The 24,938-nt window shown below is 41.3% G+C and overlaps 3 protein-coding genes across 10 annotated transcripts in view; 2 read left to right on the top strand and 1 right to left on the bottom strand.

Annotated features, from left to right (window-relative positions):
* The window catches only part of LOC121921898 (zinc finger protein 397-like), a 942,727-nt gene that overhangs the window by 851,802 nt on the left and 65,987 nt on the right, over positions 1 to 24,938 (bottom strand). The gene's annotated exons all lie outside the window — the stretch shown is intronic.
* On the top strand, positions 3,095 to 12,318 carry LOC121921915 (zinc finger and SCAN domain-containing protein 21-like). Of its 5 annotated transcripts, none has more exons than XM_042450642.1 (5): positions 3,105 to 3,139; positions 3,219 to 3,283; positions 5,808 to 6,735; positions 8,340 to 8,463; positions 9,146 to 12,318. In XM_042450642.1, exons 3-5 carry the CDS (start codon positions 6,016 to 6,018, stop codon positions 10,099 to 10,101), a joined length of 1,800 nt encoding a protein of 599 aa, XP_042306576.1. In that variant the 5' UTR covers positions 3,105 to 3,139; positions 3,219 to 3,283; positions 5,808 to 6,015; the 3' UTR covers positions 10,102 to 12,318. The 5 variants fall into 5 exon arrangements, with proteins under 5 accessions (XP_042306577.1, XP_042306576.1, XP_042306579.1 ...); XM_042450645.1 differs by having other exon boundaries at positions 3,122 to 3,139; positions 5,836 to 6,735; XM_042450643.1 differs by lacking the exon at positions 3,219 to 3,283 and having other exon boundaries at positions 3,095 to 3,139.
* On the top strand, positions 15,088 to 22,868 carry LOC121921933 (zinc finger and SCAN domain-containing protein 31-like). 3 transcript variants are annotated; one of them, XM_042450684.1, is made up of 5 exons: positions 15,098 to 15,187; positions 15,333 to 15,409; positions 16,882 to 17,733; positions 19,968 to 20,097; positions 21,381 to 22,868. In XM_042450684.1, the coding sequence occupies exons 3-5, from the start codon at positions 17,062 to 17,064 to the stop codon at positions 22,232 to 22,234; spliced, it is 1,656 nt and encodes a 551-aa protein (XP_042306618.1). In that variant the 5' UTR covers positions 15,098 to 15,187; positions 15,333 to 15,409; positions 16,882 to 17,061; the 3' UTR covers positions 22,235 to 22,868. The 3 variants fall into 3 exon arrangements, with proteins under 3 accessions (XP_042306617.1, XP_042306618.1, XP_042306616.1); XM_042450682.1 differs by having other exon boundaries at positions 21,378 to 22,868; XM_042450683.1 differs by lacking the exon at positions 15,333 to 15,409 and having other exon boundaries at positions 15,088 to 15,187; positions 21,378 to 22,868.

Raw genomic sequence — 24,938 nt, 5'->3', positions numbered from 1 at the left:
TTTATCCACAAATTCAAGCATCCGTGGCTTCAAAATATTAATGTATATAAATGAATTTCAAAAAGTCAACCTTGATTTTGCTGTTTTATATAGGGGCACCATTTTACTACACCACTGTACAGTATTTAACGGGACTTGAGCACCCATGGATTTTGGTATGCACCGAGGGTCTTTCATTCAAACCCTAGAGGATACTTAGGGCTCACTGTACATGACAGCCATAAGATTAATGCCGAATTTAAGAAGGGAAATTGCTTGGTTGGTAGATGTGTGTCATCTTTCTTCAGCTCCAGAAGACTATGTGGCTTAGGTCTAGATTATTTGAAGCAACATATCTCCCTTTGTGAACCCACTGGAGCTTTAAGATCATCTGGAGAGGCCTTTTTCTTCGTCCCATTATATTCTCAGGCTAGTTTGGTGGGAACAAGAGAGAGGGCCTTCTTGGTGGCTGCTCCCGGGTTCTGGAAGTCCCTCTCCAAAGATACCAGGATGGCCCCATCCTTGCTCTCCTTCTGCTAGCAGCTGAAAACATGATGGTGCCATCAGGCTTTTGGAAATTGAATGGGTTGAGCTTTTAATGATGTGCTGTGCTTTTAAAATGTTATATGGTCTGCATAATCTTTTAATGAATTTTAATGTTTAATAAATTAACCTGATCAATTGTTTAGGTGCTTTTTAGATAACTTTATATTTCTACTTTTACCAAAATGTTTGTACAGTTTTTAATCTGTATTGCTTTAGATACGTTGCAAGCTGCCTTGAGTCCCATTCTTGAGGTTTGTAGTTTTGCGAGATATAGAAATGAATAAAACAACAGAAACAACAACAATGCTCTCCTAGAAGGAGAATGTTTTGTAAGTGTTTTTATTTTGTTTGTTTTTTAAACAGCAATTTTTTGTTTTCATGAATATCGTGTTTTACTATTGTAATCATTTAATTCTACGTTAATATTCTTTTTTGTATCCGTTTAATAGTATTTTATTTTAAACTGCAAGCTGCTTTGAGTTCTTCTAACTTTGGGGAAAAAGCGGGATATAATAAATAAATCACTACCACCACCATCCACCTCAGAGGATAGTGGAGTCTTCTTCTTTGGAGGTCTTTCAACAGAGATTGGATGGGCAACTTTTGAAAATGCCTTAGCTATGTTGTGTGTGTCATTGATCTATGGCCCTTGGGCTCCCTTCCAACTCTATGCGATAGCAAGGTTTTGAGTCAGTCAGGTCCAACTTTTCTGTTTGTTGTTGTTGAGGGCCTTCAAGTCGTTCCTGACTTATGGCAACCCTAAGGTGATCCAAGGGTTTTCTGAGGCTGAGAGTGTGTGACTTGCCCAAGATCACCCAGTAGTTTTTCATGCTGAGTTAGGATTCAAACTCTGGTCTCCAGAGCTATTGTCCAGCTCTCAAACCACTGTGTCATGCTGGTTACTAAATTTATTGTGTTTTGTGTGTGTATACGTATGTGTGTGCTTTCAAGTGCTTTCTGACATATGGTGATCCTAAGGCGAGCCTATCGCAGGGTTTTCTTGGCATGTTTCTTCAGAGGGGGTTTATCATGGCCACCCTCTGAGGCTGAGAGAGTGTGACCTGCCCAGGGTCACCCAGTGGGTTTCTAAGGCTGAGCAGAGATTCAAACCCTGTTCTTCAGAGTCGTAGTCCAACACTCAAACTACTTATAAAATAATAAAAATAATGTAAACACTAAGTTTTGAAGGCACTGCAGTCCTGCAACGGATTAACACAACTCTTCCTTTGGATAAAGGCACATACACACTTACTCCCACAATATCAGACTTATATCCTTATCCCATTACACTGTTATAGTGCTATATTCCACTTTGACGGCCATGTCAACATCCTGTGAAATGCTGAGATTTGTAGTTTGGCGAATCCTGAGAGCTTTCTCACTGAAATTTTTAAATGCACCTTCCTGAACTGCAAATTCCAGGTTTCTTTAGACTGAGTATTGTCATGGGAATAACATAAAACTAGGGATCACTCTTATAGAAATGGGTGTGCGACAACAGGTCGTCCTGATGCATAATCTGTACTTCGGACAAATGGCTACTGTCAGAATATGGAGAAACAGAGTGGTTTCTGATTGGCAAGGAGGTCATGCAAGGCTGAATTTTTATCAACCTATATATTCAATTTGTATGCAGAAAATATCACATGGAAAGCAGGATTAGACTCGGAGGAAGGAGGTGTGAAAACCAGAGGAAAGAACATCAAGTTAAGATATGCAGATGACATCATACTACTAGCAAAAAACATATATATCAAAAGGTTTGTAAAGATTATCGAAGAAGGTCAAGGCAGAAAGTGCAAAGGCAGGTTTACAGCTCAACAAAAATAAGGGAAATTGGCAGCATGCGCTTTCCTAGACTTCAATCTACTTCCTCAGATGCATATTATTATTATTATTATTATTATTATTATTAAATAGTATAGCCATGTTAGTCTGTAGAATCAGTACATAGATCTTGTAGCACTGGAAGGAAAAAAATTGGCAGCATGAGCTTTCCTAGACTTCAATCTACTTCCTCAGATGCATATTATTATTGTTATTATTATTCAAAACTATAGCCATGTTATGCTGTAGATTCAGTCTGTGGAGGGATCTTGTAGCCTCTTTGAGACTGACTGAAAGAAAGAAACTTGCAGCATGAGCTTTCCTAGACTTCAGTTTACTTCCTCAGATGCATATTATAATAATAATTATTATTATTATTATTATTATTAAAAAGTATAGCCATGTTAGTCTGTACAATCAGTAGCCTTTGGAGCACCTTTGAGATTCACTGAAACAAGTTGGCAACTTCTTTCCTTCAGTGAGTCTCAAAGATGCTACAAGATCTATCCACATACAAGTATTTTGTGCATTTTGGTTGGCCCCATAAAGGTATCCCTGTTTGGTGGATGCTGGGTGTTAGTATACTCCATAAAAAGAAATCAAATCAGATGCAAAGCTTGAGAAGCACTGCTGGTCTGGCTCAGACTCCAAATGGGTTAAATCCACCAAGTTGGGCTCTGAGTCCTAGAAAGGAAAACTGGGAGGCAATCCTTCCAATCCCCCTCCTTTCTAGAGAAGCTGGGAAATGCGACAGAGAGAGAGAGAGAGAGAGAGAGAGAGAGAAGAGGTATGTGATATGAAGCCCTTTCCCCTCCCCTTCCTGGTGGGAATCTGACTGTTTGAATTTCTTCTCTCTGCTTTCTCAGCCTTTGGGACCTCCAAGGAGGATCTGCCCCTGTCCTGGCCACAGGGAAAGTCCATTGCAGGAAAGGTGGGTTTTTTAAAAGACATGGAAAAAAATATCTTCCAAGGTGATGCAGAGAAAGAAAGTCCTGGAGATCTAGGAAAGATCTGGGGGGCAGGTAGAGAAGAAAGAATGAAATGCACCCAGGAAAAGTTGGAAAGAGAAAGAGAGCAAAGAGAAGGAAACCAGTGTACTTGCAAAATTTGACTTCTTCCTTTTCAGTGTGTCACCAACTTTATTGTACCCCATGGCCTTTACAATACATAGGAAAAAAATATAGAGCAGCAGAATGAAATACATGCATGATTTTTAAAAAATATAGTAGTTTTAAGAATGTTGGGCAAAACTTTAAAACTGTTTTAACAAAACCCTGTGGAACCAGCCAATCAAGTCTGCATTATTTGACGTTCCTTAATAAAAATCAGTGCGCAGTTTCTTTTCAGTGGGCAGAGCTGGCAAGTGATGGTTTTGGAAACTGAAGTAGAAATAAATGGCATATTGAAAGACATCTGGACTTTATACGAGAGAAATATAGTGTATCGAAACTCAGTTTATATGTGTGTGTGTGTGTGTGTGTGTATATATATATATATATATTTCCATACTCTTAACTAACAAATAACAAATTCATCTGAGGAAGTAGGCTCAAGTCAAAAAAAGCTCATGCTCCAATTTCTTTCTTTCATTTGGACTCAAAGGTGCTACAAGATCTCTCTACATACTGATTTTACAGATGTACATGGCAATACCTTTGAATAATAATAATAATAATAATAATAATAATAATAATATGGCATCTGAGGAAGTAGACTGAAGTCTAGGACAGTTCATGCTGCCAATTTCTTCCTTTTTCATAGAATCATAGGCCTGTTACAGACAGCCAAAATAAAGCTGCTTCGAGTCACAGTGGAGGTATGGTGTCAATGATGCATGCATCCTAAGAGTCCAGAAGTCGACCCAAAGCCACGCTCTGGAGCGTGGCTTTGGTGCGAGCGTCTGGACTCTTAGGATGCATGCATCATTGAAACACCATACCTCCACTGTGACTCGAAGCAGCTTTATTTTGGCTGTCTGTAACAGGCCACAGAATCATAGAGTTGGAAGAGACCGCAAGGGCCATCCAGTCCAACCCCCTGCCATGCAGGAAATCCAGATCAAAGCATCGTCGACAGATGGCCATCCAGCCTCTGTTTGAAGACCTCCAAGAAGGGAGACTCCACTACACCTCGGTCTCAAAGGTGCTAACAAATAACAAAATGCCGAAAAAAGCCAATTGTAACCATTGACATGGCCTTCTAAATTCCTCTTCCCCCATTTTCAAAATTGTTCTTGTTATTATTATTATTATTATTATTTTAAAAAGAAACTCAATTTTATTAGACTGCTACTTGCATCATCCCTCAGCACTCACTTTTGTACAGTGGGCCCTTGGTATCTGCTGGGGTTTGGTTCTAGGACCCCTCATAGATACCAAAATCCTTGGATGCACAAGTCCCATTAAACACAGTATTTTGTTTTTTAGATTAATTTTGTTTTAAATTTCAAACTGTGGTTGGTTGAATCCATAGATGCAGAATTCATAGATATGGAGGGCTCAGTGTACATACATGGTGGTGTCACAATAACGCAAGTATGAACTGATGGATCTGCCCCAAATATGTTACCTAGGAGTCAGCAAAGTTCTTACATTAGGCTTGGAAAGCCAAAAATAGAACTGAATTAAACTAGGGCTGTTCAAATCCAGTATCTGTAAACTTTCCAACAACTCTTTAAGTAAGACATCTTTACTATTCATTTACAGATAGAGTCTCCCCTCTCCAGAGTTATGATATCTTCAATAATCCAAAATCCAAAATTGTCCACACGGGTGCCTGAGCTAATGGCACCTTTGCTTTTTGATGGTCCAATGTACTCAAACTTTGTTTCATGCACACAGTAATTAAAAATAGTGTATACATTTAACTTTAGGCTATGTGTATAAGGTGTATAGGAAAGATAAATGAATTTCATGTTTAGACTTGGCTCCCATCTCCAAGATGTACATAATGAGATATCTTGGAGATGGGATCCAAGTCTAAACATGAATATCCACGGATTTTTTATCCATGCATTCAAGCATCCATGGTTTGAAAATATTTTTAAAATATATACATTCCAAAAAACAAACTTGGATTTTGCCATTTCATATAAGGGGTACCATTTGACTATGCCATTGTATTTAGTGGGACTTGAGCATCCACAGATTTTGGTATCTATGAGGGGTCCTGGAACAAACCTCTGCGGATACCAAGGGCCCACCACTTTATATGTGAATAATCCAAAATCTGGGAGGGAAATCCAAAATCCGAAGCACTTCTGGGCCCGAGCATTTTAAAGAAAGGAGACTTAACCTGTACAGCAAAGATGCCTTGTCTAAGGTGATCCATTATGTTGTTGTCCTCAAACTGAGCCCAACCTGATTTGAACCAAGCACTTCTTAATGCACCATTTTTGCCCATTATTCCACCATTATCATGCCTCCTCTCTTTTTATCTTTGATGCTTACTTATAGTAAAAGCCCAGCTCTTTCAAGCCAAAAGCATCACAGCTGCTCCCTGTTGTTCGTTGACGGACTCGCCCATTGTCACATCGAAATACATCTCTCTCTGACATATCTTGGGCAAACGTTAGAGGAAGCTCCCTTGAAGGAGTGGCAAGGTCTACCAAATCCAAGGCAAGTCTGGAAGACATCAGGGGAAGAAAAGAGCCTCAGGCTTGAAATGGAGGAACAGGACACTGCAAGCTCTAAAGCGTGGGAAAGAACGGAAGGGCTGGCAAGAGGCCCACAGATTGCACATGTGAGAGGCACAGGAGGATCCATGGTGCAGGCACCTCCACGTCACATAAAACGTGAGCCTGTGGAGGGTCTGCAGGAGCTTTGGGAAACTCAGTGGCAAGAGTTCCTCAGGACACTACAGGCTCCTGACCCTCAGGTGTCTGTAGAGCCAACACCGTGGGATGACGCAAAGGTTTTCCTGGCCTCTTTCGAGCAAGTGGCGTCAGCTTGCCGGTGGCCTCAGAACAAGTGGGTGACCTTTCTGCAGCCAGCCCTCAGCGGAGAGGCTGAACAAGCTGTCAATGCCCTCAGTTTGCAAGATAGGGGGGACTACGGGAAAGTGAAAACAGCCATCTTGGAAGGAGAAGCCACTATGAGGGAGAAGCAACGCCAACACTTCAGGCAGCTGCGCTATCAAGACACAGAAGGGCCAAGAGGTGTCTATGGGCAACTCCGGGAACTTTGCCGCCAGTGGCTGAAGGTCGAGAGGCACACGAAGGACGAAATTTTGGAGCTGCTGATCCTGGAGCAGTTTCTCAGCATCCTTCCGGGCGCCATGCAGAGCTGGGTCAGGGATCAGAAACCGGACAGCTGTGCCCAGGCAGTGGCCCTGGCGGAGGATTTCCTCCTGAGGTGGCGGGAGGCTGAGAAACCAGAACAAAAGGTGAGAAAATCTGCAGGCGTATTTATTAATCTCTTCATTTTAATATGCAGTGAGCTCTTCCCTTACATGGGAGATCTGTTCCGGATCCCCCCACATAAGGAGAATTCTGTGTATGCTCACACCACATTGAAAACAATGGGGTGCATGCTTGTGGTACCATGCAGTGGCACACTACAGGCATGTGCGCCATATTTTTTATTGACTTGCGGCTTCAGCATAAGCTTGAAGCCGTGTATAGTGTGCCTTCGTATGGCGCAGGCACACAGTACTTAATTTACATCATGCCTTTCGCTATTTTTTTTTAAAAAAATTGTAATTTGCAAATTCATTAACAACAACTTCCACACAGATTTTCACTCAAATGAGGGTTTATTGACTTTGTTGCTGTTTACACTTTTACAGCAGGCTACTATACATCTATACTCTTTCAGAGTCCATGCTAGAAGCTTGAATGTGACATCAGTCTTTGTTCTCTCAAAAGATCAACCTTCCCACCAAGTGGACACACCTCTTTCCCATGAAATCACCATGTAACACAAGACCATAACAATAATACATTTTGTGTATATTATGTCTCTGGCAATGTCCTTGAAGACTTGCTCTTCCAGGCCTAGACTTTCTGGCCTGCAACAGGAATCATTTTAAACCTTAGTTAACCATTGACACATCTGAACATTTTCAATACAATTTAGAAATATATTTTAACAGAGACAGCCTTCCCTGAGGACCTTAAAACTCAGGCAGGTTCATATTGAGTATATGAGACAAAGTATAAAGAAAAGTTGTATCGTAAACAAGGCTGCATCTGCACTACAAAGCTAATGCAGTTTGGCACCGCTTTTAACTGTTAAGAGCTTGTGTCCCAATTTTGAGAGAAAGGCAGAATATAAAATATATTATAAATATAATAAAATATAATAAAATGGTGAAGTGGTTTTCTATAAATATGGGTGGCTCTTTTTTAAAAAAAAAAAAATAAAGACTACAGTCAGCCCTCCAAATTTGCAGCTTTGACTTTTCTGGATTGGACTATTCACGGATTTGATTAATATGTTATCTCTAAGAATCTCAACTCTGTGGTCAACATCCACCAGAAGTCATATTGGAGAATCTAGAGATTCCTAGAGAGAAACTTGTCTAGGTATTTATAAGTCAACGTCTGGTAGATGTTGACCACAGAGTTGTGCTGGAAGACTTAGAGAGTGTCCTCTCAGTAAAAATAAATTGTGTAAACCATAGAGTCGTCCTGGAGGACCTAGAGATTCCTGTAAAAAACTTCTCTAGGTATTTCTCAAGTATGATTCTATGGTCACCTTCCACTAGATGTTGACCATAGAGTTGCACTGGAGGACCTAAAGATTCCTGTGCAAGGGAAAACATTGTGGGTTTTTTAATTGCAGTTTTTCCACTTTCAGAGGTGCCCCTAATCCCAGTGAATGTTTGGGGGGGGGTCTACTGTAGTTTATTCATTGCAATAGGAGAGATTGCTTCCCACCTGTTACTTTCTTGTTGGTTTCAATGGTGTTAAGGCATGCTGAAACAGAATCTGACCTCCATTTGCAGCTCTGCCTATTCTTTGAATGATCTCCTTGCTCCTCTTTCAGGTGCCAGTCCCATTTCTGGCTGTGGATTCTCCTGAGACAAACCAGGTTCTTCTGCTGCACTCTTGGACTGGACAGCAGTGCAGAGAACCCAAAGAAAAGCAGGACGAAGAGACAAGACCACTGAGTAAGTGTTCACAGTTCTCAGATGTTGTTTTTTGTTGGTTTTTCGGGCTATGTGACCATGTTCTAGCAGAGTTTTCTGAGATAGAACATGGCCACATAGCCCGAAAACCCCACAAAAAACTAGGGATGCTGGCCATGAAAGCCTTCGACTTCACATCTCGGATGTTATTTGCAACGTTTCACTTTTGTCTTTACAAAATCCACAAGGAGCAATAACTTTATGGGATCAGCTCCAAAGCATAAAATATGCTGTCTGAATTTAAAAGAGCTTTAAAGACCAGTCTCTTCCAGCAGCAAAAGGAAGGCCGGCTGGCCGGCTGGCTGCTCAGTTATTGCTCACACAGTGAGAAAGATCACTGGGAAAAAAGGCTAATTGAACAGAGGGAAAGCAAAAAGATGGCCATTTTTATTTAACATGACTTACAGTGCACCCACCCAAATTGTGAGCTTGCCATCCACAGATCTGAGGCGGGGGATGGAATGGAGCCACCACAGATACCCAGGGCCCACTGTATACTTAAAAGTATATCTTAGGTGTTTACATATTAAAAGTACTACAGTATAAGGAAAGGAATTGGGGGAATCTCACATACTGGCTGCGGGGGTTTTGTATTATTGAAAATGTGTTGATTTAAAAGATTGCCAGATAAAATATAATTTTCTGTTTTGTTTTGTTTTTCAAGCCATAGGTAACAGGAAGGTGTGGGAAAAAGAAGTGAATGCCATTCACCAAGAAGATTGTGAGCCAGTGAAAATACATGATGACTGCCTGGGAAGAGACAAGGATTTCCAGAGCTGTAAGAAGGGAGTAATGTTTGGGACTCAGCAGAAACTGGTGGGTGAAGAGGGGAGTAACCATGAGGAGGATATAAATGGAGCCCTTGTCTGTCCAGGAGGTAGTGAGAAAGAGAGGAAACCCAAAGAACAGCAAAGCATTGAGTACAATGAGGCAGCGAGCATGTCTTTTAACCATGAAAGAAATTTTGGACAGAGCTCAAGCCTTGCAAAACTTCAGAATATTCACACTGGGCAGAACCCATACATCCCTTCATACTGTGAAAACAACTTTATGCATACACAGAGCTTTGTTACACTTGAGAGAACCCACACAGGACTGAGAAACCCATCTAAACACTTTCCCTGCGGAAAAAGCTTCATCTGTGGTTCTGGCTTTAAAGAACATATGAAAATCCACACTGGAGAATCGCCATATAGATGCTCTTACTGTGGGAAGAACTTTGGTCGTTGTTCACTCTTACGTGAACATGTCCGGACGCACACGGGAGAGAGACCTTACAAGTGCATGGACTGCGGGAAGAACTTCAACCGGAAGCGTTATCTGACCATTCATGAGAGAATGCACCGAGGAGAGAACCCGTACAAATGTGTCCATTGTGGGAAAAGCTTCCCAAAGAGGTCCAAACTTGTCATACATGAAAGAATCCACACGGGAGAGAATCCGTTTGTTTGCTCGGAGTGTGGGAAAGGCTTCAACCAGAAGGGGAACCTCATGACCCACATGCGGTTGCATACGGGAGAGAAACCATACAAATGCATCCATTGTGGGAAGAGATTCAGTCAAAAAGCAGGCCTCAGTGCACATGAGAAAACCCATACAGGACCAAAAAGAACCATTTAATGCTGGGGGTATAATTTGTACCTCACTGTGATAAAACAATGGCTCAGAAAACAATGTGGAAAGTTTTACAGTATATATCTGTCTTCTTAGAAGGGGAAAAATGAATGAAAACAACTAACAGGTGGTAAGCGGGTATCTGCTGGGGTTTGGTTCCAGGACCCTCCATGGATATCCAAATCCATAGATGCTCAAGTCCCATTATACACAACGGCATAGTAAAATGGTGACATGAAAGTTTCCTTGTTGGAATTTTATATTTTTTTGAATATTTTCAAGCCATGGGTGGTTGAATCCGCAGATGTAGAATCCATGGATATGGAGGGTTGACTGTAATGCTCAGTAGTAATTGGAACATTCTAAATAAACAAATTATGAAAATCAATTATGCAAATGTAAAAAACAACAACAACACAGTGCCAGAGCACCAAAGGCTAACGACTATCACCAAAGTGTTCAGAAAGGCAAGGTCTTCACTGTAGGACACAAAGTGGGTAGTGAGTCAAGCAGGATTTTCTTGAAAGGACATCCCACATGCAGTTATCACATGCCTGAAGATACCTTTTCTGTCCACACCTTGACCAACACAGTTGTATGTGAATCCATGTCTGTTTTAGGACCAAAGTACGTAGTCAGTAAAGTGAATTGAGTCTGGAAAGAACAGGTTCATCTTGTTTCTAAGAGAGCCAGAGCTGGCCCCTATTGTTAGACTAAGGATGCATCTGCACTGTAAAAATAATGCAGCTTGACACCTCTTTAAGTGCTGTAGCTCCATCCTATGGATTCAAGATTTGTCTTTTCACAAAATGAAAAGAGGGCTGGTGCCTTACAAAACTACGAGTCCCAGGGTTCTGTAAGAATGGGACCATGGCAGTTAAAGCAGTGTCAGACTGCATTAATTCAACAGCATAGATGCACCTCAAGTGAGGTACCTCCTGAAACAGGAGCTGTTGAGGGGCAGGAAGAGAGGATATAAAGTTGTCAGGGCTGAGCGTGCCCCCCCCCTGCCAAACTAGCCTTTGGAAATGCATTTTTTCAAGATTGTGCTAGGATTGAAGTAAGATTCAACTCCCAGTCTACTTGGCTTCTGTGTGTGGAATGGAAAGAGAAGGCACCATCTCAGGCAACAAGATTTCTGTTGCTGGCTGTGAAGAGAACCTGCATAGGCTGCTGACTGGTTCTCCCTCCACCTGGAATTTTGTAGTTTTACACTAATATATTCTTTTTTTTAACAATGTTTTATTTAATTAACTGTTTGACAGTGCAATTGACTGCCTCAGAATGTGGTGGACTCTTCTTCTTTGTAGGTCTTTAAACAGAGGTTAGATGGGCATCTCTTGGGAGGGATTTGGAGCCTTATTGCATTATTAAATAAACCTGTCAGGCAAACAAAAAGATAAGTGTGTGTGTTTTCCCCTGACCTTTTCATAACTTTCGTTCTCTCCATGGGAGAGCGTTGTAAAAGCATTCTTTTTGGCAAACAAATTATTTCAGTTTGGCAAATGGGACGCTTGTATGACCCTCTCCCATGATTTTACAACTGGAAGAGAACAAAAGAGAACAAAGTAATGTGTAAGGAGTGGGGGGAAAGCATGTGTCTTTTTGTTTGCCTGCCCGGTTTGTTTAATAATGTGATAAGGGTTTTAGCTGTTCATTCTTGCAAGGCAGACGGCTGGATTATATAGTCTTTATGGCCTCTCCAACTTTTATACGTAATTCTATGAATTTGTTTCCTGAGTTGATTTCAAAAGCAAAGCTACCCAATCTCTGCCCCTGCCCTGTTCCACCTGTATCAAGACTAATGTCAATACCTTGTAACCTTTGGTCCCCAGGTAGTGATGGGTTTCAACTCCCAGAAGCCCCAACCAGCAAACAGTAGTGAAGAATTCTGGGTGTCGTGGTCCAATACTCTCTCGTCTCTAAGATTGGGGAATCAATGATCCATGAGTTTCTTCTTCACATATATCTTTGCTGTACCAAAAGCCTGCCAATTATTATTAGAACTCCACAGCAAATAGAAGTGGTACTCAGGTGTAATAACTGAATGCTGCCTGACTTTTTAAATTTTTTTGTTTTTCTTTTAATAAATTATTTAATATTATTTCATCCATTCTTTTTGGTGTGGAGGGGGGACACATGGCTTTATTACAAAGAGAAATTTTGCAGGAGAAAGTATTCTGATTCTGTTTTGTGTTCTATCCTGCTTTATAATAAAAACAACTCAACAAAATATGTTTCCTTATATGTTCATTCATGAGAAGTGTCTGTGTTTTAAAAGGCAAGGTGCAGATGTGTCAAATGTTTGTAGGGTTATAAGAAATGTTTGCTTCCACACTGCAGAGGGTTTGTCTACACTGGTGGAAAATGCTGTATTTGTATTTTTTTTGTGGCTATGTGGCCATGTTCTAGAAGAGTTTATTCCTGACGTTTCACCAGCATCTATGGCTGGCATCATATGTGGCTGGCTGTATTTACTTGAAAGCCAGTGCTGGCAGTCCTGACAATGTACAGCTACTTCTGGGGAAAATACATAGAGTTGTTCAGATGTCGTTGTTTTTAGCACAAAGATGTGAATCATCTCACTCATGCATTCCAGGTTTGTTATTGAAACTATGGAACCACATTGATGTGCATCTCTGCATGTTCAGTTGCTCACACATGCAAACATTTGAGTAACGATGGAGTTGACGATACATTCAGAAACATTTTTAAGGCATGCAGTGTTTTATCCTGGGTCTATTTGGGTGTATTCAGATTGGTTATTCACACTACCGATGATGTGGATCTTTTTTTAAAACTCGTGGGGGAAATCTAATATTAATTATCATGGATTAAGTGGGTTCTTTTGACAGCCCCCCCCCCCCCCCCATCCTAATTGGATGCACTCAGGATGTGTGTGAACAATAGAGATTCAACCCAGATTCATCCTGGATTATTTTTGCAGTGTGAATAACCCCCATGTTTTTCTGCCTGTAACTCGACTTTGTTCTGAACTATGCAAAGTTGAGGGAAATCCTGTTGCTTCCCGGAAACATTTCTATACCGCTTAGTGCACTTAAGCACTCCCTAAGCAGTTTACAATGTGTGAGGCAATTGCCCCCAACAAGTTGGGTATTCATTTTAGCAACCTTGGGAGGCTTAACATGGTGCGCTTGCCTGCAAGGAAGCGGTAGCACTAGCTCCAAAAATGGGATGGTCCAGGAGGACCAACGCTGTGTCAGCCTGGCTGACCCATGTGCATAATACATGTAGCATCTCACCAAATTTGGCCCAGTGTGTGTGATCACCATTGTGGTTGGTCCAGGGCAGTCCATGGGACTGTTCCCATATTAAGTGCTTGGTGCAGACATGCCCCAAATCTCTCTGGAATGAATATGTCCCAGCTGTTTATTTTATTTACTAAAGAGCAATCAGTTTTTAAAAAGTGTGCAGTGGTTCTATCTATAAAGAAGTAATGAATAACTAATATACCTGGTGCTGAAAAAAGCAACTAATGAAAGTACCAAATGCTGCATGACACCAAATCCTTTTACAAGGAAACATGAAGAGATACTTGCTACTGAAGATCACAGTTCTAAGCCCAGTTCTGACCAATATAAAAATATTCAATGTGTCATATGAAGCAATCTGACTGTAGAGATCAATGCCTCTGCAGCACTAAGGGACCCAAGGAAAGAAGACTACAGCTTGGAACATGAGCAGAAATTAATTTCACTTGCTTATATATGTTGACTCTCTTTACCTGGAATAAAAACAAAATAATGGGTGGCTGAGATAGTGACATCTTCGCTTTGTGATGGTTCGATCTGCAGACACTTTGTTTCATGCACAAAATTATTAAATATGTTACTCTAAAATTACCTTCAGGCTATGTGTATAAGAGGTGTATATATGAAACATAAAGGAATTTCAAATTTAGGCTTGGGTCCTATCTGTAAGATTATGTACATATACACAAATACAGGTGTTCCAAAATCCAAAATAAATAAATTAATAAAAACAAAAATCCCAAACATTTCTGGCCCCAAGCATTTCAGCTAAAGGAGACTCAAGCTGTAATACATGAATATCTTGGTTCTTGAAGCAGACAGGTTATGGACTCCACCTCTTTAATTGAAAATTGTAGTGTGTGTGTGTGTGTCTATACACACACACACACACTACATATATGTAGAGTGTGTGTGAGGAGAGAGAGAGGGCCAGCATGGTGTTTTGAATGTTGGACATCTAGTATGTGTTTCTGTATACACTATATCTCTCTCTCTAAATATATACACACACATACATATATATAGTGTATATAGAATCATACAATCGCACAGTTGGAAGAGACCACAAGGGCCATCCAGTCCAACCCCCTGCCATGCAGGAAATCACAATAAAGCATCCCGGACAGATGGCCATCCAGCCTCTGCTTAAAGACCTCCAAAGAAGGAGACTCCACCACACTGAGGTATATGTGTGTTTATATATGAATGTATGTATACGCACAGTATGTATATGTGTGTGTATATTCTCTCTCACATACACACATAATGTAACGTTTTGAGTGTTGGACATATACTGTGTGTGTGAGTGTATAGTAGTATGTATATGTGTGTGTATATACACACACACTATATATATATATATATATATATAGAGAGAGAGAGAGAGAGAGAGAGAGAGAATTCTCTTTCACTCTTTCTATATATACACACACACATACACACACACACACTAGAAACTTTTTGAGTGTTGGACATATTTTGTGTGTGTGTGTGTGTGTGTGTACACACACAGAGTAGTCCAAAAATGGATGGACTACAACTCCCAGCCACCTGACCCAGCCTAGGTAAGGATGTGAGCAGCTCACTCACAAAGCTAGGAAAGGGTTTTTTTCCCCATGATGGTGAGCCTGAAAAGGTTAAACCCACTGAGTCCACCTCTTGTTTCCTAGCAGGGCCTGGAAATATCAGGGGCTGGAAAGCCACTTCCTTTCCCCCACCCCTTTTCCAGCCCAAGAAGGACCTGATAGGAAACTGAAGTAGATCAAGTCTAATAGGAAAGCTTATGCTGCAAGGTCTTTGGCTCAGTTAAAGTCTTAAAGGTGCTACAAGATCCTTTGTCATACTGGGCTTTTTAAAGAAAATTTGGGGTTTTTTTGGAGGGGGGTGTTTGTAGGTGGAAGGTACTACAAGATCCCTTTGCACATTGGGTTTTAAAAATAAAAATATTGTGTGTGTTTTCTCCAGGTGGTAGGGGAAGACTTGGTGGGTTTGGATCAAAATAGCCCCCAAATTCCCCTGGGCAGCAAAGCCAGCCAGAAGAGGTAGGTGAATGCATGCAAGAGGAGGGAAAGGGGGAAAGCATTGAAATCTGAGGACACAATTCCAAGAGAATATTATGTGTATTTGTGTGTGTGTGTGTGTTGTGAACCCACAAAGAACCTGGCAGCTGCTGTTGAAGGTATTATAGGCTTAAGAAAAGAGAAAGAGTGGCTGAAATAGATTTGCTAGAATAGAAAAGACAACCTTGCAAGAAGATGTAGAGGGGAGTTCATTTATTATTGTTGTTGTTGTTGTTCTTGTTGTTTATTAATACGGTATAGCACCATAAATTTGCATGGCACTTTACAGGCATAATCAAAATAGTGTGCCTCCAAGCCATTTCTGATTGATCATGGGTTTTTTCTTGGCAAGGTTTGTTCAGAGGAGGTTTGCCATAGCCTTCCCCTGAGGCTGAGAGAGCGGGTGCCCAAGGTCACCCAGTGGGTCTCACAGCTGAGCTGAGAATCGAATCCTGCTCTCCAGAGTTGTAGTCCAGCAATCGAACCACTATGCCGCAATGGGGAATAGGATAGTTTAGAAGGTAGGATGTTGCCATGTCAGTAAGGAGTTTATCACACAAAGGAGACTGGGAGTTTATCCTGTGAATACCCCGGAAAAATTGCATAATTACACGAAACGATTTCACATGACGTCACACAAAACCGCTGTTAAAGTGGTCAGAAAGAAGCATTAACACACATCTTTTTTACTTTTGGGATTTCAGCAGCAATGCATTTCCGATAACATTTTATTTGCGTAATTGCATGTAATAACCATTCATGCAATTACACACAATTTTTTGCCTTATTTGCAGGATGCTTTAAATGTGCTTTAATCTCTTTTTAATGCCAAAATTAGCCCCAGTGTGATAAACTCCTTAAAGTGGGATCATAATGCTGCAATTGTGCAATGTGAAAGGGACAGAAAAATATGGTTGAGTATATAGTAAAATAACTATATGTAATATTTAGAGCCAGCATGACATAGTGGTCTGAGTGTTGAACTATGATTCTGTAGACCAGGGTTGAGTTCCCATCTCAGCCGTGAAACCCACTGGTTGACCTTGGGCAAGTCATGTTCTCTCAGCCTCAGAAGAATGCAAAGGCTGTGAGAACCAACAGTTCATATTTCCTTTGCTCAGTCAGTCAAGCTTTGTAGGAGTATATAAATATACATATAAACACATGGCAGATTCTGTAGATTCTGACAATGGCAAACCTTCTCTGAAGAAATCTTGCCCAAAAAAAAACCCCACCTTAGGGTCACCATAAGTCAGAAACGATTTGAAGGCACCCAAAAACAACAACAAATATGAAATATTGCTGAAAATAATCCATATGAAATAAATTTATATTTCTGTTAGGATTTTTAACTTTTATTTTGTAATGCCCTACATTTTTTCTTTGTGCTCACGACATCCGGTCACACTGACCCAAAGAGTTTATAGTCTTGAATTTTTCTCTCTCTTGTTCAGGAGAAACCCATCTTCCCACTTCTCACGGCTGGATAAGAAACCCTTGACTGTCTCTCCACGGGAAGTCTAACTTAGGAAAAGGTGGTCTCCAGAACTCGGAGACTACTCTGCGTTGGAAACAAGGTGCTTAGAGACTGGAACGATTCAAGGCACAACGCCAAAGCCTCCCCAGGTTTGGAAATGGAAGACCAGGACAGGGTTGGCTTCAAACTCTGGGATGAGATGCAAGAGGAAGGGAAGAGGGACCCACACATGATCCATGCAGGAAGCCTTGGGACCTTCCAACGTCCGATTAAACAGGAACCAGAAGAAGGGCTGCAGCAACACTGGGAAACCCAGTGGCAGGATTTCCTAAAAAGTGATTCTGGTTTGCAGCTCCATACAGTATCAGAGGAGGAAATGAAGGATTTCCAACCCTCCTTCTCCTCGCAAGGATTTGTTGGTTCCACTCCGTGGTCGAGAGGAAGGTGGGTAACCCAGGCCCTGCCAGGCCTTGGCGGAGAAAGCCCCAAATCCTACCGAAATTTGGACCCCTTGACAACAGTGAAGGATGAAGCTGAGAACGAGGAAGCAAAGCGTCAGTGCTTCCGTCAGTTCTACTACCAAGAGACTGGAGGGCCCCGAGAAGTTTGCGACAAGCTTCGGGAACTTTGCCACCAGTGGCTGAAGCCAAAGAGACGCACAAAGGAGCAGATCCTGGAGTTACTGATCCTGGAGCAGTTCCTCATCATCCTGCCTCTAGAAATGCAGAGTTGGGTGCGGAACTGTGGCCCTGAGAATTGCAGTCAGGCAGTGGCTCTAGCAGAGGACTTCCTCATGGGGCAGCAGGAGGAGAAAAGATGCAAACAGCAGGTAAAAGGCTGGACCACTGGTTGCCCTAAACATCAGCCTATTATTGTTGTTGTTGTTGTTGTTGTTTATTTCTGTAAATGTAAGATACATATCCACATACATACAGGTTCAATCTCCCTTATCTGAAATGCTTGGGGCTAGAAGTGTTTTGGGTTTTGGATATTTTCAGATTTTGCAATATTTGCATATATGTAATGAGATATCTTGGAGATGGGACCCAAGACCAAACAAAATTCATTTATGTTTCATATACACCATATACATGGAGCATGAAGGTAATTTTCTACACAATGCTTTTAACAGTTTTGTGCACAAAACAAAGTTTGTGTATTTTGAACCATCAGAAAGGTGCAACGAAGGTGTCACTGTCTCAGCCACCCATGAAAACAAGTTTTGGTTTTTGGAGTATTTTGGATTTCTGAATTCTGGGTAAGGGGGACTCAACCTGTATATACAGTTGGCTCTCCACATTTGTGGCTTTGACTTTTGTGGATTTGATCATTTGCAGATTTGACTAATATGTTCTCTCTATGAATCTCTAGGTCCTCCAACTTGACTCTGTGGTCAGCTTCTGCTGGATGTTGACCGTACAATCGTGCCGAAGGATGTAGAGATTACTAGAGAGATGTTCTCTGAGATTTAAAAAAAGTGGCTTTTTCACTTTCGTTGGGGTCCTGCACTACTAACCCCAGTGAATGTGGAAGGTCCACTGTATTGCTGTTATTTGCTGTCAAGTCTACTTTGACTTAGGGTGACCCTATGAATGAGAGACCTCCAAGATCTGCAGTCATTAACTGTCCTGCTCAAGTCTTGCAAACTCAAGATAGCCATGGCTTCCTTGGTTGAGTCTATCCAGCTGTAGTGCAGTCTTCCTCTTTTTCTGCTACCTTCTACCTTGCCTTTTCTATTGAGTCATGCTTTCTCATGATACAACCATAGTGCAACATAGCGTTGGTTTAGTCATTTTGGCTTCTTGAGTTCCTACTTGATTTGGCTGTAAGACTCATTTATTTGTCTTTTTGGCAGTCTGTGGTATCCATAGAATTCTCCTCCAGCACCACATTTCCAATGACTTTATTCTTTTTCCATCAACTTTCTTCATTGTCCAGCTTTCAAAATAATACATAGAAATCAGAAATTCTATGGCCTGGATGATTTTGACTTTGGTAATTAAAAATATGTCTTCACACATGAAGATCTTCTCTAGTTCCCTCATGGCTGTCTTTCCATTTCTTAGTCTTCTTCTGATTTCTTGACTGGTCTCTCTTTGGATTAATGACTGAGCCAAGATATAGAAAAATGTTAAATATATAGTGACAATTGAAGCAGTGGTAGAAAATACAGATGTAACACTTCCAGCAATTTTGAAGTCATGTAGAGCTTCCCTCCCCCTGTTCCCTTGCAGGAAAAAAATTGGAAATGTTTACAAAAGTTGAAAAAGTGCAATATTAGTCCTCCTTACAGATTGAAACTCATTTTGTAAAGTTTAGGAACATAAACTATATTATGTACTATTCAGTTTGATTATCGTGTGTACAATATCAAAAGTACATTTTATTCAGACAATAATTAGCAACTGATCCAGTGTGGCATAATGGTTTGAGTGCTGGACTATGACTCTGGAGACTGGGGTTCCAATCCTGGCTTGGCTGTAGAAACCCACTGGGTGACCTTGGACTAGTCATGCTCTCTCAGCTTCAGAGGATGGTAATGTCAAACCCCCTGTGAAGAAGCTTGCCAAGAAAACCCCATGATAGGTTTGCCTTAGAATCACCATAAGTCAAAAATGACTTGAAGGCACACAACAACAATTAGCAAATGAATTTATTGTTTTGTTCTTACAAATGACACTACAAGGACTGAAGTTGTAAGGAACATCTGAATGGTAAGAAAGCTCTCTGAAGGAAGGAAGGAAGGAAGGAAGGAAGGAAGGAAGGAAGGAAGGAAGGCTTATGCGGGGGCTGAAACCATGATTTTCTGCACTGGGTGACACCAACCATCTTGAGGGGGAGAGCGGCCTGTTATGTTTTATTTTGACTTTGGATATTGTATTGTACTTCCTGTTGTACACTGCTTTGATCTAATTTGGAAAAGCGGTATGTAAATAAACATTATTATTATTATTATTATTATTATTATTATTATTATTATTAATTATCCTTAGTGATGCCACTGGTCACTACTAATCACCGGCTAGATTATTTGTGATCTCTTTTGTCCCCTGACTCTTTCAGGTACCAGCAGTACCTGTTGCAGAGGTGGCTGTGAATCCCTCCGAAGCAGATCAGGTCCCGTCAGACATGTGGGACAGGCATCCCTGCAGAACAGCCAAGCAGGATCAGAACAAGAAGGGGAACTCCCTAGGTAAGCCAAAGTCATCAGTGGAGGCTCCATCTCAAGATCTTTGGTTTACAGTTTACATTTTATATCTCACCCTTTCTTCAAAGAGCTCAAGGTGACTTACATGGCTTTCTTCCTCACAACAACAGCCCTATAAGGTAGGTCAGCCCAAGTGAGGGCTCGTCACACTATACAATTGTAGCACTTCAATTCCATTTTAACTGCCACAGCTTCGTCTGGCAGAATACTGGGATTTGTAATTTAGAGAAGGGTATTTAGGTCTCTTTCACGCTGTACAATAAGAGTACCATCATTCCACTTTACCTGCCATGGTAACATCCAGCGGAATACTGGGGTTTGTGGTTTCCTGGAGCACTAGAACTCTCTGGCTGAGAATTCTTTTTACGCCTTCCTAAACTACAAATCCCAAGATGATGATGATGATGATGATGATGATATTTATTTATATCCTGCCTTTCCCCCAAATTGGGACTCCAAGCAGCTTACAGTTTAAAAAAGCACTGTACAATTAAAAATGTGCAAAAGTGACCATTAAAATAGAATTAAACTGTATTCAAACTGATCAGTTGTTTAAAATAAATAGTTCAAAATTAAAACAAAATAGCTTAGTTATCTGAGCACAATTTTGCTGGACTATGTATCTCTATAGACAAGGTTAAAGAACGAAGTTACAAGAAGGATTGTTCGTTTGTTTGGTTTGTATAGAACAATGACAGTTTGATGCTATTTTAATACATATGTGAATAAAAATAAAATTTTAAAATAAAATACAGTGGTTCCTCCACATTTGCTGGGATTAGGACTGAATGACCCTTGTGAATGTGGAAAAACCACAAATAAAAAACACTGTTCTTTTTACCTAAGAGAACACCTTTCTAGTAATCTCTAGGTCCTCCTGTGCAACTCTGTGGTCAACATCTGCCAGAAATTGACCATGGAATCACACTGGAGGGCCTACAAATCCCTAGAGGAGTGTTTTCTCTAGGAACTTCTAGGTTCCCAAGCACAACTCTATGATCAACTTCTGACAGAGTTGTGCTGGAGGACCAAGAGTTTCCCAGAGAGAACATATTAATCAAAACCACATCAAATCCGCAAAAGTCAAAACCGCAAATGTAGAGGGCCAGCTGTAAAAATCAAACATAATATCTGCTGCTATATTGCTATATAAGATGACCTCTTGGTCCTCGAGTCCCTATATTAGGAAAAAGGCAGGATTGTAGGAAATGAAAAACTAATACTACTAATAATACTGTTTTCAATCTTCTTTTTTCTCCCTACAGCAGATGGGGAATTGAGAGATAATATTCGTCTTCAGGAAAGCCTTAATCAGGTGGAGTCGCACGACGCATCCCTGAGAATTGGCTTAGTTTTCCAACACTGTGAAGAGGGAACTGTGCCTTTCTGTCAGCAGGACACAGTGAAGAACCCAGGGAAAGGTTCAGAAAATAAGACGGCTGAAACCGTAGCTTGCTGGGAAGGTGACTTCCATGGGAAAGAAGACAACGTCCAAGGAGAGACTGTTCAGGATCACATGGAATTAAAGAAACACGTTGGCAGAGAAGGGAGTTTGATAGGAGGTGGAAGCCTTCTTAAGCACCAGCCCCGCAGAGATGAAAAGCTCTTGGGATCTTTGGACTGCAGGAAGGTCTTCCTTCCGAGACTCCTCCAACTTGAGCAAAACCACACGGAGGACAGGAGGTTCAAGTGCTCTGAGTGCGGGAAGAGCTTCAATCAGAAACGGTACCTGACAGGGCACAAGCGCATCCACAAAGGGGAGACGCCATACAAATGCTCTGACTGTGGGAGAAGCTTCAACCGCAAGTGGAACCTCATCGCGCACAAGAGAATCCATTCAGGGGAGAACCCTTACAAATGCTCAGACTGCGGGAAGACGTTCAGCCAAAAGGGGAACCTTATGACCCACACACGGATCCACACGGGGGAGAAGCCCTACAAGTGTGTCGAGTGCGGGAAGCGGTTCAGCCAGAGAGCGGGCCTCACCTCTCACAAGAAAAGCCACATCGAAATCAACCCCGTGGGGAAGGCAGCTGTGGGTTATCTGATTTTCTTAAACCTGAGTGAATCAGCACAAGAGGGGAGCATAAGAGCATTAGAGGGGAGCCCTCTAGAAGCTTAACAAATGGACAGTATCTTCCCGCAATGTTCAGACCATTCCTCTGTCAGAAAAATGAACTGCATAGGAGAAAAACTCTTAAAATCTTGGACCATAATAGAAACAGGGTATGTTGCAAAGTTGGCAAAATGGACATAAATGCCATGACTGATTATCATCTTGAATGCAGGCTCTTTCTTATTGTTTAATAAATGGTTAGAGACTTTGGCAGTTTGACACAGCATTAACTACCATGGCTCCATCCTATAAAATCCTGGGATTTGTAATTTGCTGTGGCTCCAGAGCTCTCTGACAGAGGAGGCTACAAATCTCACAAAGTTACAAATGAAGAATTCCATAGCATTGAACAATGGCAGTTAAAACGATGTCAAACGGCATTTTTTCTGCAGTGCAGATTGGATTCTTGTCTGTGCAAATTTACTTCTGAACCATGCTACCTTAGACTGGGAAGGGGGTTAATTTACACAGTTTTTAAAGAAAAGATCACTGTATTAAAAGAAAGAAATAATTATCTTAACATGGACAGTTCAATGTCAAGGAGAAGCATTCGATCTTAGTACAGCTTAATACAGTTGGCCCTCTGTATCCACTGATTTTTTTATCCACAGAATCAAGCATCCACGGCTTGAAAATATTCAAAAATATATATAAATCCCCAAAAGCAAACCTTGATTTTGCCATTTCATATAAGGGACCCCATTTTACTATGCCATTTTATTGAATAAGACTTGAGCATCCAAAGATTTTGGTACCTACAGAGGGTCCTGGAACCAAAACACCAGTAAATAACAAAGGTGCCCATATTTTTAAAAAGAAAACACTCCCTGCATGTAGAAATCTAGATATCAGGGAGAAAGTTGTGGGTTTTTTTACCTTCTCCCTTATTTTCTATTGGCATGGATTTGTGGGTGAGGAAGAAATTCTCCTCACATTCTGGGTGTATACTCTAGAAATATTTTGATTGAAGCAAGGAGGTTGTCAGTCATGTGAAGAATCTGCAAAACTATCATTTCCAAAGACCTTTCTAAACACTCATATGGGTTTGTTTGGCTATATCACTGCATTGTTCATCTGGGACCGTGTTTGAATATCCACTTGAGCGTGAATTCTGTCTGTTAGCCAGTGTAGAAAGAGGTGAATCACGTGAGTGCCCCAATGTTCACAGAAATTAAATTTGGCCCATATTGTGCAAAACGGTTGGGCGGGGGAAGCAAGTCTGTATACCATATATGCTCGACTATAAGTCGACCTCATATATAAGTCGAGGGCAAGTTTTGGGGCCCAAATTATGGATTTTGATATGACCCGTGGATAGGGTTGTCATCCCTGAGGACCTCCAAACCGGGAAAATGTAGGACAAGGTTTTAAAATGTAGGACCTCCCCCCCCCCCCCCCAAAAAAAAAGGTCTTTCATTTTTAAACCTTGTCCAAGGCCTTGCTGGGGCTTGGGAGACAGCGTCTCCCAAGCCCCAGCCAGGCCTCGGAGGACTCCATGATTATGGAGCTGCCTCCAGAGCCTCGCTGGGGAAGGAATCCTGGGGGCGGGGCCAAACCAGGGTGGAACCGTGCGGACCCACCCCAAACCGGGAAAGTCCCACCCCCAGGAGGGATATGGCAACCCTAACAGCCCGTGGATAAGTCGAGGGTAAAACTTAGGCAGATTTAATAAAGGATGTAAAGGATGAAGTAAAGGAAAACGATTCCAAAGAACTAACAAAATTCCAGCATGCATAACTATTAGTACGTATACTAAAGGCTGGATGGCTGAGAGAGCTGAAAGGGGTCAGTGCTTCCAGGGCAGATTAAACTATTGCCTTTCACCATATATATATAAGTGTGTGTGTGTGTGTGTGTGTTAAAATGAAGTACTTACATTGACCCGTGGATAAGTCAACTCAGGTTATTTGGGTCAATTTTTAAACCTAAATTTCTAGACTTATACATGAGTATATATACAGTAACTACCAACTGCTCACTCAGACTGATCTCCATCTATCACAGTAGTCTGACTCTAGAAGTGGTCCATTGAACTGTATGACAAAACTGACAAGCAGACCATGAAGGTGATGGCCTCAGCATTCAGAACTGAGATATGCCACCCTTGCCAATGGGTGATCTTGGGCAAGTTACACTCTCTCAGCCTCAGGGGAAAGTAATGGCAAACCTCCGAACAAATCCCACCAAGTCTAAACCTGAAATTCATTTACGTTTTGTATATTTGTTTATGTTTCTTATACACCTTATACCAGGCCTGCACAACATATGGCCCAGGGGCCACACACGGACTACCAAAAGATTTTGGGCAGCCCACAAGGATGTGGTACCACTTCCTCTAAGGAGAAGGCTGGGCAGTGGAGGAGGAAGGGGCAAACACTTGCCCTGCAAGGTTCCTCCACCACTCAGTCTTCTCCCGAGGAGAAGAGGAGGAGGAAGAGAAGGAGAACATAATTACTATTAATAATATTAATTAATAATAATAAATTAATGATTTATTAATTAAAATCTGTATGCGACCCAAAGAAGTTTTACCTATTTTAATTTTGGCCCCTACCTACTGCCAAGTTGTGCAGTTCTGCCTTATAAACACATAGGCTGAAGGTAACAATATATTTACAACATTTTAAATCATTTTGTGTAAGAAACCAAATTTGCAGACCTTGAACCATCAGGAGACAAAGGGGTCACTATCTCAAACCATCCATGTGGA

The sequence above is a fragment of the Sceloporus undulatus genome, chromosome 2 (genome assembly GCF_019175285.1).
Source record: "Sceloporus undulatus isolate JIND9_A2432 ecotype Alabama chromosome 2, SceUnd_v1.1, whole genome shotgun sequence".
NCBI lineage: Eukaryota > Metazoa > Chordata > Lepidosauria > Squamata > Phrynosomatidae > Sceloporus > Sceloporus undulatus.
This window is presented reverse-complemented; position numbering and strand designations above follow the sequence as displayed.